The 14,765-nt window shown below is 42.5% G+C and overlaps 1 protein-coding gene across 6 annotated transcripts in view; it reads right to left on the bottom strand.

Annotated features, from left to right (window-relative positions):
• Positions 1-14,765, bottom strand: part of SLC45A3 (solute carrier family 45 member 3) — a 71,917-nt gene that overhangs the window by 14,890 nt on the left and 42,262 nt on the right. For all 6 annotated transcript variants that reach the window (XM_085881632.1, XM_085881637.1, XM_085881631.1 and 3 more), the window contains 2 exons: positions 10,475-10,635; positions 6,220-6,624 (listed from right to left, as the gene is read on the bottom strand). In XM_085881632.1, coding sequence (XP_085737758.1) covers positions 6,220-6,624; positions 10,475-10,635 — 566 coding nt within the window. The remainder of the gene's footprint in view (positions 1-6,219; positions 6,625-10,474; positions 10,636-14,765) is intronic.

Here is a 14,765-nt window from a genome sequence, read left to right as displayed (position 1 = left end):
AAACGCTCGTCCACCACAATTTGGATCGGGGGATTAACCTAACTGCCACGTCCACGACAACATGATGCGAATTTCCACAATCCACTCTCACAGACCAATTCAAGTATATAATAGAAATATAATTTGATTACGTGGACCAAATAACTCGAAATCTTGAGTGAAATCTGAAAATGATAAGAAATCAGCAATGTTTCGTTATTTTTTGTGGGTATGTGTCATTACTAATCAGTTTGCTATTGCTTGTGTGGATGCAAGTTTCTCCAAAATTAGCATAGTGGGTTTAAGGGTGATAAAAATATATAAAATGTTGCCAATTAAACTTCATTGAAAACTAACTTGAAAAATTAAATGTCTTAGCATATAGAACAATGTACTGTTATAACCCTTGAATGGGAATGTATTTACATACAACATGATTATTACATCTATGTGCTTGAATATGTATCTATCTTAATAATATACATTTGCATTAAAAACTACCTTAAATCTCTTGGCTGTATTGGAAGGTTAACAGTCTGATAAGTAACATACCCCTGTGGCCCAAAACAGATTGGCCTTCCAACTCATCTTTAATCTACATTCAATAAAATAGAATCATCTATTTAGCTTATTAAGGGATTCTTATATAAATAATTATATACTGGTGTCTGAAAGTCTTGCTGGAAGCAGGAGTCGAGCTTAAATGGAATGTGTGTGAAGATAACATACAGAACTCCTATCGACCTTCAGGTCATAAATATTCCCCAACCCTTTGAATTTAAGCTAACCTCTGAATTGCTGCTGCAATAAGGCTATAAGTGATCCCTCCCCTGAACCCCAGAACGTCAGCATTGGCCCCATTATGTCTAGCGGATGACCAGACATTGTCTTACTTAGGATTACATAAGAATTCAAAGTCTCCATGTACTGTAGAATCAGAGGAAGAGTGTGTTCCTTGTTTGTGTTACCTATGGTTCTTCATATGTGCATAAGTTTTTGTATGTTTTTAATAAATGACTCAAATGTACAGGAGGAATTGAGAATTCTTCCACACTTGCCAAGCTAGCCGTTCCTTATCAATCAGTTAATTGGAGTGCTTCCTTGAGTGCTTAAGCCACTTGCCAAGCACCCTACAGTTGATAGCAGTACAGTTCGTGTCACAATGGGGATGTAATGTATAGTTGGCAGCTGCTGCAAGGTAGAGAGAGGTACATGTGGGTAGATTTTGATCTGTAAAGGGACTCTCCATGGGTGTGTGCGCATGCCTGTATGCTTGGTTATGGATGGTGGAAAAGTTTTTTACCGTATCTTATGGTGATGATGATGGGTGGTGGAGGTTTTAACTTTTAACCTTAGCAGCATACAAATGATCATGTTTTCCTTTTGTCCTCATGACTGTTTCCAAAGCAACATGTTATTATATGACTCGGGTGTGCTTTACAAAGGTTATATGGATTCTCTTTGTGAGTTTCAAAGCAAAATATATTTGAAAACAGCTCATTTCCGAGCTGTTTGCCGTATTAACGTGTTTTCCAAATTATAGAGCCAAATTTTTTCGACCCGTCACATGCTGCGGTATATAAAAATTAATGTTTATGCACATCTCCCTGAAATGTCTAAAATGCAACTTTAAAATATTTTTTAAATTAGTTTGTTGAAAGTTCCCCAAAACAAGGGTGAAAGCTACTCAAGTTTTTGGGTTATATTGTTGTGGGGCTGGGCTTCGGCGGCGAGCTCGACTGCTAGATGGAGCAGTAGAGTCGGCTCCACCGAACACCCGGAATCTAGATCGTGCTTCTCGGAGAACTCCGAGAGGCACGGGTCCCTTACAGGACCGTGGTCACCAATATTTCGACGGCGTGGCAAAAGTCCACGACAGGGTAGTTGTCTAACTCCAATTTACCTAAGTACTCACGCCGTACAACTACCGGGGAAATTCACCCTCAGCCGACTGTCCGATCCGAGTCGCGGTAACGGCTCGGATCCGGCGTAACCGAGCGGAGTTACCAGAGCCACTGGACCAAATACACAATTTGCTGCTTCCCAATTTCCCAACACGCACCGTGCTAAGCAAATGAAAGAAACACAGAAACGAGCTGATACATTCAACAATAGGGGAATTTATTTACAATGGGGGGAAGGGAACACACAGAGCAGAGTTATCACGACTATAGCAAGGCAGGTATGTACAAGGCACACAAGCACTTAACAGTTCTACTTAGACAAGACAGGCCCGCGCACAGACACACACACCCAAAAAGAAAATGGACCTCGAGGTCTTCAGTCAGTAGAGCCGGCCCAGGGTACCTGTCCTGCCTCGTGCGGTCACACCGACTCGAACCACCACAGTGGGACTCGAACCCACGACCACGGCCGTCTGCAGGGCCCTCGTCGACAACCACTCACTGGCTTTGGATGCCAGGTTGGGAATGTCCAAACTGAAAATGTCCTCTCCCACCAGAAATGTCTCACACGCGATCCTCGCTGCTTGGCAAAATGCCACGATCTCTCGAACTGCTGTCCTCTCCTGGACGTTGGTCCAGAAAACCACTTCTTCCTCTTCAGGAGGGAAGGGCTTCTTCTCCTGGCCACTCGCCTTCTGATTGGCCGGACCCATCGCGTGATTCGCTGGCCGTCCCTCATTGGACAGGCCCATGGTAGGCGGAGCAACTCCCACCCTTCTGGGCGGAGTCCCGGTCGGAGGCGTTTGTGGCTCCGCCCACCCCCTCACCTTCAGCCACGTGCGTTATGGCGATGGTGTTGAGTCGGAACGGGGCGGGTGAGACGCCCGCTCCTTGCCGATTGGCCAAAGAGGGACACCATCTCTTTGTTAGACTCTGCCCACGCGTGCGCTTGCTGGTGAGCATGCGAAGAATTCCGCGAGCAGAGTGTTGCCGTGTGAAAGTGAAGATGTAAAAAATCCTATCTATAAAATAACCCACAATGCACATACACTTAATTCCCATTAGACTAGGGATGGGACCCGAACGAGAAACACGTACTTACCGATATAACTGATCTATCGGACCTGGCTGTTGTGTGTTCATGGCTTCCAGATTCGCAACAATATACAGTACGTAGTGTCAACGGTATTGGAAATCACACCGACTCCAATCTGAAGATTCCCCCCCAAAAATGCCGATATTGGCCAAGCACACACACAATTATATATACTAGTGCGGGCCCGTAGGTGCATGCCAGTATGTGCAGCTTCGTTCCTTCGCTCTCGTAAACGGCGACTGGATTGGGGCATTGTTTCAATTTGATCGGACCAACCGTATCATAAATGGCCATAACTTGGGAAACATACTCAGGTCCCCAGCGTCAATTGTGACGTCATATCAAACGCAGAAGAAGAAGAATTGACGCCCCTCTCTCTCGCCCCCCCTCTCTCCCCCCTAGTCTCTCCCCTCCTCTCTCGCCCCTCTCTCTCGCCCCTCTCTCTCGCCCTCTCTCTCGCCCCCACTCTCGCCCCCACTCTCGCCCCACTCTCGCCCCACTCTCACCCCTCTCTCGCCCCCACTCTCACCCCCTCTCCTGTCTTCCTCTCTTGCCCCCTCCTCTCCCCTCGCTTGAATTGTGATGCCCCCTCTCTCTCACCCCCCTCTCCTCCCTTTTCTCTCTCACCCCCTCTCTCACCCCCTCTCTTTAAATGTATTCACAAATGTCTACCAAGCACAACAATTAATTCAAACCTTTGGAAAAAAACAGCTTTCAAACCCTTGGGAAACAGCTCTTTCCCTTGGGAAAATTCAAACCTTGGGATTAATTAATAATTTGAACAATTAATTCAAACCTTGGGAAAAAAAACAGCTTTCAAACCTTGGGAAACACTTGGGAAACAGCTGAATCAGATGAAGAACAATATCAAACCTTGAAAAGGCACATCCGCGGGTCCCCAGCAATATTCCTGGCAAGTTTCAATCAGATCGGACCGGTGGATGTCGAGAAACGGCGGTTGCAGAAACAGGTGGACAGACAGACAGACACAGATTGCTGGAAATATATATATATATACACACACACACACACACACACACACACACACACACACACACACACACACACACACACACACACACACACACACCCACACACACACACACACACACACACACACGCACGCACACACACACACACACACACACACGTATGTGTGTGCGTGTGGTGTTTAAAAAGCATAACTTCTCTTATCTCTCTCTCTCTCCCCTCCAAGTCCACACTCAGGGTACAAGTATAACTCTTTGTATTTGTGTGGAGATGGGAAATAATTGGTGGGGGGGGGCGGTAAACATAGGCGATGTGGCCACAGCCTCACGCGGGGGGGGGGGGGTGAAGGGTGCTGGGGAGGGGGGTGGGTAAATTCTCGATTTAAATGTGTACAGTGTAGTGCCACCTCGTGGTGGTGGCAGTTTTTTTTTACAATTTCCTTTTATAAATGGGCAACAGAGGTTGAAGCAATCTTCGCACAGGTAAATTTGTCATCCTTCACTTCTCCCACCCCCAATCCCCAAAGACGGAGGGGCCTTCAAAGCCTGTCATTGTGCGAGACAATTCTTGCAGGAAGGGACATCAGGATGAAAGGGAGGCAAAGGGGAAGCGGGGGGGGGGGAGCGTGACAGGAGGACATGGAGTGGTTGAAGCACTCTTCTGCGTAAATTTTCCTTCCTCTTCAACCCCTCCCAAAGTGGAGGCACCTGGCAAAACCTGTCATCATGTGTGACACATTTCTTGCAGACAGGGACATCAGGACAAACAGGGAGAAAGGGGGGGTGGGACGGGGGAGGGACATGAGACAGGAACAGGGAGGGGATGGGGTGGGGTTAAAGCACTCTATGCACGGGTAAATTTATCTTCCTTTCCTTCTTGCACGAAATAGAGCCCTATTAAAGTGGGAAAAATAACCGGGGACATTGTGTGAAGGAAACATTTCTAGCAGAAAGGGATGTGCAGCCAGAGTGAGGTGGGAGAGGAGGTGGACGCTACAAATTCCAAACTCACGGTGTAGATAAAACTTTCTGAGGGAACATGAGCTATGTGGCTTCAGAGGCTGTTTTGAATCTGCAAAGTGATGCCAAAGTGACGAATATCGCAATTTTTGGCAAACTGGACGACCAATTTGATCAGTCAGCGAAATGAGGGGTTGGCTCTGCAAGTACTGTGTATATATATATATATATATATACTGTATATGAATAAATAAATCAGATGCACCTCCTGACGGCTCATCACACTCCACATGTTTCAAAATATATATCTTCTTCTTCTTTCGGCTGCTCCCTTTAGGGGTCGCCACAGCGGATCATCCGTATGATCCGCATAGTGATTTGGCACATGTTTTACGCCGGATGCCCTTCCTAACGCAACCCTGGTCGCCTCTTACGACACAGGGATATGGTATACCTATTTTAACCGGGATATACACCGGCCCAGTACACTGGTACTCATTTCGCTGACCTCGGAAGGATGACAGGCTGAGTCAACCCCCTGGTGTATTAATTCAGTGGCCCAACGGGGCTTGAACTCAGGACCTTTTGGATCCCAAGCCGCTGCCCTAACCACCGCGCCAACACCAGGATATATATATATATATATATATATATATATATATATATATATATATATATATATATATATATATATATATATATATATATACAGTATATACATACATACACATACATGTCACACCTATGGTGGATATTTCATGTTAATCGGTCAAACGGTTGCAGAGAAAATGGATTTAAAAGGGAATCATGGACAGACAGACGGACAATCTGAAAACACAATGCCTCCAACTATTTTGTCGGCAGAGGCAGAAAAAAATTAATAAATGTAATTATGATATAATTAATTCGCTAATTAACCCTATGGAGTCCATTTTTGTTGCAATAGCTTTGGAAAACTGGTGTGAAAACTGAGAGGAGATTGCTCTAATAAATTACCAATAACAAAACAATGAAGGGGAAGTTTGCAGGCCTGCATTTTAAATGTCTTAAACATGTGTTTCTGTTAATCATCGGCAAAGAGAATATCAACTCAAAATGCACAGCTGTCCACCAGGGGTTACAAAACACACGACACCATGTAAGAAGAAAGAGACAGGAAGCAATAAGCCTTCTTTGTCAAGCCCAACATCAGATTGGACTGACCAATGAAGAGAAATAGAAAAGTGTTATTTTTGACAAGAAAAAAAATGGAAATGCTGTTAAATTCTTCATCATTACAGATCATCCTTACCTTAACTGAGGTCATGGTCACTTCTTGGGTAGACCATTTTGTGGCAGTGGCCGTTCGCTGTGAAAGTGCCGCTTCAGAGTCCAAAAGTGCATATTCTGTAGTTGGTGACTCTCGCGCAGCAATCACAGTCACCACCAAGCTCAACAAAATGATGACAACAAGCACAGAAAAGAGGCAATGCACCTGGTTACTGCAGTAGGATGCCAGTGGCGTTTGTGTCCAGTCGAGAGAGGGTAGAAGATACCCGACACATCCACCAGCCCCCACCATGAAGGTAAAGGCGGCATAAGCATGAGTGCAACTATGGCCTTCACTTTGTAGGTCAAAGAGAAGTGCCTCCAGTGGAGTAAAGCATGCCTGCCCACAAAAGTCTAGCAGTGCCACTCCCAGAATCAGCAACCACACCTCGAGGAGATAAGATGGGAGTTTTATTTAAAACCATAATATTGTTAAAAGTAAATAATCATGAATCTTGCTAATTTGGATATAGTGTCAAATGCAATACTCCAAGTATATCATCAATATTTATTTCTGTTCACACTTATTGTACCTCTTTTCCAAAAATAACAGGACAAAGAGTTTGAACAGAGAGTGAAATGTTTTCAATTGTATTTGCCACCATTTTAGTCCAAGGAAACAGCAAAACTAAAAGCATTTCGAGTGGTCAAGCTATTACCTCTGCCACCGAAAGGTGGACGGGGGTTATATTTTCACCCATCAGTACGTTTAGTCTGTATATTTGCAAGTCAGGTATCTCAAAAAGTTATGGATAAATTTGGACAAAACTTAGTGCACAGGTTGGGTGGGTGACAAGAGCAAATTGATTAGATTTTGGTGAAGATCAGGATCGGGATCCGAACACTATAATTTTTTTAAGTGAGTCTTCACCATTGATAAATTTGGCCAAAAACGATATACAGCATGATATCTCAAAATGCTGTGGATGGGTTATGACAAATCTTGGTGGAGAAGTTCGGTAGGTGACAAGAACAAGCGAATCAGATTTTGCCTCAGGTGTGGATCCAGTTTCCGGCCCATCAGTAGGCTACAAAATGTAAACTGTTCAGCCTGGCGGAGGTACGCACATGACCGAGTGCCATTCTCGTTGGTTATCTCCGCCACTTAAGGTGGACGGAGGTTATGTTTTCACCCCTGTCACTGAACAGGATATCTCAAAATGTTGTGGATAGATTCTGATGAAATTTTATGGAAAGGTTTGGTGTGTGACAAGGACGAAATGATTACATTTTGGTGAAGATCTCGATCCAGATCCGGTAATTTTTAAAGTGATTCTTCACCATTAAGAGATGGGGCTAAAACGACATTTTGCAGGTTATTTCAAAAGGTTGTGGACAAGCAATGACAAAAAATATGTGGACGAGTTGGTTAGGCGATAAGAATAAGCAGATTCCATTTTGGTTTAGGTCCGGATCCAGCCCTGGCTTATCAGTCGGATACAAAACGCAAACTGTTCAGCCTGGTGGAGGTATGTGCTATACGGAGTGCCATTTTAGTTAGCCCATCCCCCATGCAGTGGAAGACGGGGCTTTGCAATCGTGTGTGTGTGTGTGTGTGTGTGTATGTGTGTGTGTATGTGTGTGTGTGTGTGTGTGTGTGTGTGTGTGTGTGTGTGTGTGTGTGTGTGTGTGTGTGTGTGTGTGTGTGTGTGTGTGTGTGTCCGTCTGTCTGAGCCATAACTTTTTTTAGCATTTGAGCTTTTGTCATCAAATTTCCAGCAAAGCTTTATTGTGAGACTAGTAGAATATGGAGAAGACAAATTAATAATTTTGTTAAAATAATTTTCATTATTATTGTTATTCTTTGACCCTTTTTTGCTCTTATTATTACACTGGTCAACAATTTTTTACTTTCTGAATGTTGTCTAGATTTCTACAAGTGAATTAGGGTATTCTGGCACTGTTGAATCAGGAAATGGCATCCGTTTCTCTCCATCAGGTCAGGTTTTTGTGCTAAGTTGATTTGAAAAAATCAGATCTTGTGACAAAATCAATTACATTTTTGTGGCATTATCAGCTGATTTTTGTCAACACATATCATCCTAAACATGTTTTTAAGAAAAAAAAATGTTTTGCCAACAACATTTATTGATTACATGATAGAAACATCGATTACTGTCATCTGAATGGTGGGCATTGATAAAGGTAAGTACAAGTAAATTGCATGTTGCGTCACCACTGTTCAAACTTCAGGGCTTGAACTTCCGTTTCTTCGAACTCCTGGAATGTTCAGCGGCAGGGAGGTTTCTCTTCAGATTCCAACAGTAGTCAGCCATCATGACTGCGTCCCAGTGACCCTGATACCTGGTCTCCATCTCCTTCATGTCCTGATGGAATCTCTCCCCCTACTCGTCACTCATTGAACCCAGGTTCTCAGGAAACCGGTTCATATGTGAAAATAGGTAGTGCATCTTGATGCTCATGTTGCAGCCCAGGTTTCTGAAAGCAGTCAGCATGTTGTTGACAAGTTCTGCGTAGTTTCTGGCCTTATTGTTGCCAAGAAAGTTCTTCACTACGAAAACAAATGTCTTCCACGCTTCCAGTTCCACTTCGTTCATTGAGTTTGTGAACTCTGGATCTCTGATGAGCTGACGGATCTGAGAACAATCAAAGATGCCAACTTTCAACTTCTCCATGGTCAATCCTGGAAAAGCCTGGCACAAGTAAGTGAAGCAGTCACCATCTTTGTCCAGAGCCTTGGTGAACTGCTTGATTAAGCCGAGCTTGATGTGCAGCGGTGGGAAGAGTATTCTGTCTCTGTCCACCAGAGGGTCGTTGATGACGTTCCTTTCTTTGCATGGCACCAATTCCTCCCGCACAGGCCAGTCCTTCTTCGTGTAATGCTGAGCACGGTCCCTACTATCCCACATGCACAGAAAACATGGGTACTTGGTGAAGCCAGACTGTTGTCCCAACAAAAAGTTCACCATCTTCAGGTCAACACAAATAAACCACTTATGCTGATCATAACCAATTTTCTCCAGCACGTACTTCACCGCTTCATACTTCTCCTTCAGTGTAGTCGAGTGAGCGATGGGTACAGAGGCAAACTGGTTGCCGTTGTGTAGCAGAACACATTTCAGTGATCGCTTGCTGCTGTCAATGAACAGTCTCCAATCTTTGGGTTCGTACTGTGGCACTCCAAGCTTGAGCAGAAGCGCATGTCATAAATTGGCGCATGTAGGTATTGTACATTCTTCAGAGTTCGTTATTTCAAGAAATACAACTTTTTTGTATCACATTATTACAAAATCTGCCCCATTAACTTTAGTTTTGATCCACGAACTTTATGCTTTGCCTCACCAATTTTTGGAAGATTTTGAGGTTTTATGACTTCAAACTGATCCCTTTTCAACATAATCACCCAGAACTATCGTACCTGAATACTTATTGTCATTAAAATAATTATTTCCAATCAAAACAATTATTTGACATGACATTTTACCCCCACCAACTTCTTCTAAAATGCTCCACATATGCGTACATGTGAACAAAAATGTAAAAAACGACATGTGGCCATATCTCAAAAACTTGACCTGATTGAACAAAACTAATGTGAGTTTTGGATTCAGCGCATCAGATTCGTCCTAAATCAGCTTAAAAAATGCAGACAACAAATTTGTTGTTGACCAGTGTTATTATTATTATTATTTTTTCCTCAGCAACCACTTGGCTGGGTAGAAGCGATCCCGCCTCCCCCCATGGAGAATATTTTAATAATTGTGACATCATAGGTCACGTGATATGTCAGTCATCTTGGCTTAAACACCAAAAAAAATTAAAACATTATATCTCTGAAACAGCTGATCGAAAAAATTTGAAACTTGATACATTTCATTCCACTGCCATTGAGGAATAAAGGATTGTAAGAATGACATCAGTGAAGTGGTAGACTCGCCATGAATGTTTTAATCAAAATCATTGTTTACCATCGAGATTCAGTTCGAATTTCAAAATACGCTTCCAGACCATAACATTTTTTGCCAGTTGAGCTTTTGTCATCAAATCTTCAACAAATCTTTGTTATGAGATTGTGTAGAACGCAAATTAATAAAACGTACAATTTTTAACTGTCGTCGTCATCAAATTAGTTTGAGTACAAAGAGGCTTTGCGTTTTCAGATGCTTTCTAGTTATTTGCAGGGTTGAGTGAAAGATGATAAGTTTCATTTTATCTGGTATCACTTTCACTAGAACTAGCCCGGTATGTCGTTATCTCCTTTGAAAGTCAAACCAAACCTTTTCATCATTTGCAGAGATGAGAATAGCAAGCAGGCCCAGCAGGACACCAAAAGATAGGCCAATAATAAATGGTCGGCGACGGCCATATGATCCAACCCAGCGGTCACTTAATGCACTTAGCAGTGGCACAAACAGCAGTGCCAAGATTGGTCCGATGCCTGCCAGGAGAAGGTGAAAGGTGACAAAAAGATTACGGTACTAATACAAAAAAGTCGTACAAAATCAGATAATTTCAAGTATAATGCCAAAACATAAAGAGCAATAAAGTGTCTGAGCTTTAGTTGATACTGGATGCTTACAAACCCGCAAGTCTCGGAACGTGAATATGTCAAAAGTCTATATTACAGTCTTGGTATGCTTCTTTTCAATATGCATCTCCTTCCACACAAAGATATTTACGAATACGTGGTTGAAAAGATGTGCTGTCATATTGGCCGATAGCATGGATGAGAATCAATTGAGGATGACCCCAGGTTAAGATGACCAGCAGATATAAACGACCCACTAACTGTGGTTCAGTTCAAGGCATTAATAATAGAGGATCACTGAATCAAAGTCAAAATATCCAGAGAACTTCGAATTTCTCAAGGCAGCATTTTCTCCATCATTCACAAACACTTGAGCATGCCCAAGGTGGCATAAAGATGGTTCCCTTCTTGAAACCAAAGTGCTCATGATAAAAAGCAATGGCTGGCATATCATGAGCTTCTCAAAGTGTTAAATGCAAAATACAACCAACTATCACATCTGGGAACAGGTAGGAAAAAAATAAAATAATGTGGCTTCACCACTGAGATCCTGAAACCATCTCTATTATAATACCAAGCTTGCACACTAAAAACTCGGCTCGCCGTCACACGATCCCTATGAAATTGCTGTGGCACTTAGCGGACATGCCGAAAATGTTGGAGAAGTCTTGGCGTTCCATATTACCACTTGCATTTTGCACAATGCGTATTGTTATCATTCCCCGTGTTTGGTCTGTCATCTGCTTCCAGCTATGTTGTACTGCTATCCCGTGCATGTGCACGGGTATCGCTAGTCCAATATATTTCACACCCAACCATCAACCAGCAAGATCGTTTTTTTCTAGATGCATAGAGAATCCTGTTGAATGACTCTCTGCCTCACAAAACTATATTCAGAGGAATACTACACTAGCCCCATACAAAAATTGCAACAAGCCATCAAAAACAAAAACCAATGAATGTTGACAAAAGGTGTGCTCCTCCTTCACAACAATTCACCTGCTCATAAGACAGTGCAGACTGCATATTCATGGCTTTGGCTTTGAGAAGCTGGATTACCATGTCCCACCTCCCCTTTAGCTCCTAACCCCCCCCCCTCTCCCCTTTCCCCGACATAGCCCAGACCTATCACAAGTGACTACTCTATGTTTCAATATTTGTAGTCCTACCTGCAGGACCTCCAATTTGCTGACTTGCAAGTGACTGAAGCAACCAAGTATATTGCTGAAGAAGAAGCCTGAAAACTTAGCTTTTGCTAATGTGTATGTTTTGAACAACAAATTGAGCAACTACAGCCATGAAGATACTACAATGGAAAATAAACAAGTTGGAGTGTTTTGGACTATTGTGAGTATCTCATTCATCCAGCTATTTGAACACCTCATATATTTATAGCAAAGCTATCATTTTAAGTTTCCCACGCTTTATCCTGTTTCCTCACAGCAGTAAAGTCACACATACGGTATGTCTTCATTATTACCGAGTGGATATTATTCAGCTTTACAAGAGTAAGTGCAAATTTCATTCAAATGAGCAAGTGCAATGCAAATCATGCATCAGAAAACCGATATACAGTAACATTATCATACAAATCAAATGTCCTGGCTTCGAAAAAAGAAAAAAAGAAAAAAAAAACGAAATATGATATTGATTGTTGTAACAGGTGTAATTGCTTTAATGTATTTATAGAAGTATTTTTTATGAAGAAAATAAACTTTTCACCATGAAAAACCCAAACATGTTGAAATGATAATGTAATTATTGAACGACAGTTCCAGTGTTCATTGCAATGCCATTTTGGCACGAGAGATGTGTAGAACACCTGAGTGCAAGTTTCCAACGAACGTAATTGCCTCATCCAATAATCGTTCAGCACATGCAACTCATGCACCCTTGGGTTTTTAGAGGCAACATGAGGCATTCTGAGCAAATTTGAGTTTTTCCAAGACACCAGCACGTAGATCAGCTAAATAAATAAATAAATAAAAAACATTCTTTAACAATCCATTGCAATGCCACATCTGTTTGAAAATGAGAGGTATTCAATCTTTGGATGCCTTCAAGTAAGGTCTTCCATTAGCCATGTTGAAGGCTATTTAACATGAGCAAAGGAAGTGTATGAGCTCAGAAGACATTATCAAGACACTGGATCAACAAGAAATATGTCAAGAAGTGGACATCACAGTATAAAAACTCGCATATCCAATCTATGCAATCGGCTTCAAACTGATCAGTGTACTGCAAACGCACTGCCTGGACCTCACAGGATAAGTGTCAACATAGTCTCAAGGTGTCTCCGTAATGCCAGGGATCCATGCTCGTTGTCCTCATCACTGTACAAGACTTCCACTGAGACACATCCAAGCATACTTGCAGTGGTCAAATTATCACTGAAGTGTGCTAACCACCGTGGAAAGCAAGGAGAAACCGACGTTTCGCATTATCCCTTTATCAGGAAAAAAATTAAAAAAAATTTCAGAGGTTTTTCTGATAACGAAAAGCATTTTGTAAGGTTTCATCCAAAATAGTGTCACTTCATATTCTTTTGAAGGATCAATATGTGGAGGGCATATGGGGATGAAGCTGTGTGCTCACTCATGAAATTTCAGTTACGAGCAAAGAACCCATTCAGATGGACGGGTTAAATCTAACACTTTTATGATGTCAAGAGTGTCCTGACCTCCACCAGGTGGCACTATATGATACAACTTCAGAGAGAATTCAGCTCATTCCATCCAGCAGTCTTCGAGTGCATCAAAGTCAAACAAACAAACCCACAGATAAACATACTGTCACGTCAGAATCGTCCCTCAACACAATCCATCTGAGCTGGAAGTATAAAACTCCTGCGGATTCCAAAATAGTTTATTTAGCTTATGGTGTTCAATCTTACAACACGATCCCTCAAGGATCACCCAAATGGCAGCCAAAACCAGGCGTTGCAATGCGTGGGAGGTAAAAGGTGGGAAAACGTCTTATAATTAAAATTACCCCCGTGTGGGGGTGACGGTCATCTCTATAATGTTTTTTACTATCATAATCGATGAACCGTTGCCAGATATCTCCTAAAATGGCAGACTAGATAGGTTTTGAAAATGGCAACTTTCACAACTTTCGTGACCTCATGACCTTGACCCTGACCTCGAATCCGGGAAAAAAATATGTCGTTGGGTATCACTCATCGACCTCTACCCACATACCAAATTTCATCAAGATCGGAAGTAAAAAGTTTTCTTTGTATCAGGAGGTGTTTTTGACCATCTTCCAGGTTACGTGGCGGCCATACGGGAAGGAAATTCAAAAATCTGTCCGGTTAGATACAAGATAATATTTTTTTACTATCATAATCAATAAACAGTTGCCGAATATCTTGTAGAATGGCAGACTAGATAGGTTTTGAAAATGGCGATTTTTATAACTTACGTGACCTCGTCCCTGACCTTGAACACGGACAAAAGTTATATCGTTGTGCAACACTCATCGACCTCCACCCACATACTAAGTTTCATCAAGATCAGAAAGAAAAATTGTTGATGGACGTACGTACGGATGGACGGACATTTGGTCCGGCTTTATTAGGTCATCTCGGTAGAGATGACCTAAAAATGGGTTTGTGCAAAAACAAATATGGGGATAATAAGGGTAGAGAAGATGCCATCAATAAAATGGACAAACCAAGCGGTCAACTGACACGAGTAGGGATGAGGGGGCATACAAACTTATGTACAAGGAAATAAATATTTGACTATGGCACCAAAAATAAATACGGGGAATCACAAAACAATGGGGAAGGAGCAAGGTCTTGAGCAAGGCACGGGTTGGTTTTGGGTCCAGTATGGCCTGTGAAGATTGGTGTTGCACAGAGCTGGTGATGAGCTGAGGTAATGAAGAAAGGAATGCTGCTTATCTAAAGGTCCAGCTCCAACTGCCACACACAGCGAAGCTGCAACCCTCCGAAATGGTGAGAACATCTCATTGGCCATCCACTATTGTGGGCGGCGGTTTTGTTCGAGCCATCCCACCCTGCAGGGTGGGCCCTA

Source organism: Eptatretus burgeri, chromosome 5 (genome assembly GCF_056783735.1).
Source record: "Eptatretus burgeri isolate ZD-2024b chromosome 5, Ebu_testis_v1, whole genome shotgun sequence".
Classification (NCBI taxonomy): domain Eukaryota; kingdom Metazoa; phylum Chordata; class Myxini; order Myxiniformes; family Myxinidae; genus Eptatretus; species Eptatretus burgeri.
The sequence above is the reverse complement of the archived record's forward strand: the minus strand, read 5'-3'. Positions and strand labels throughout refer to the sequence as shown.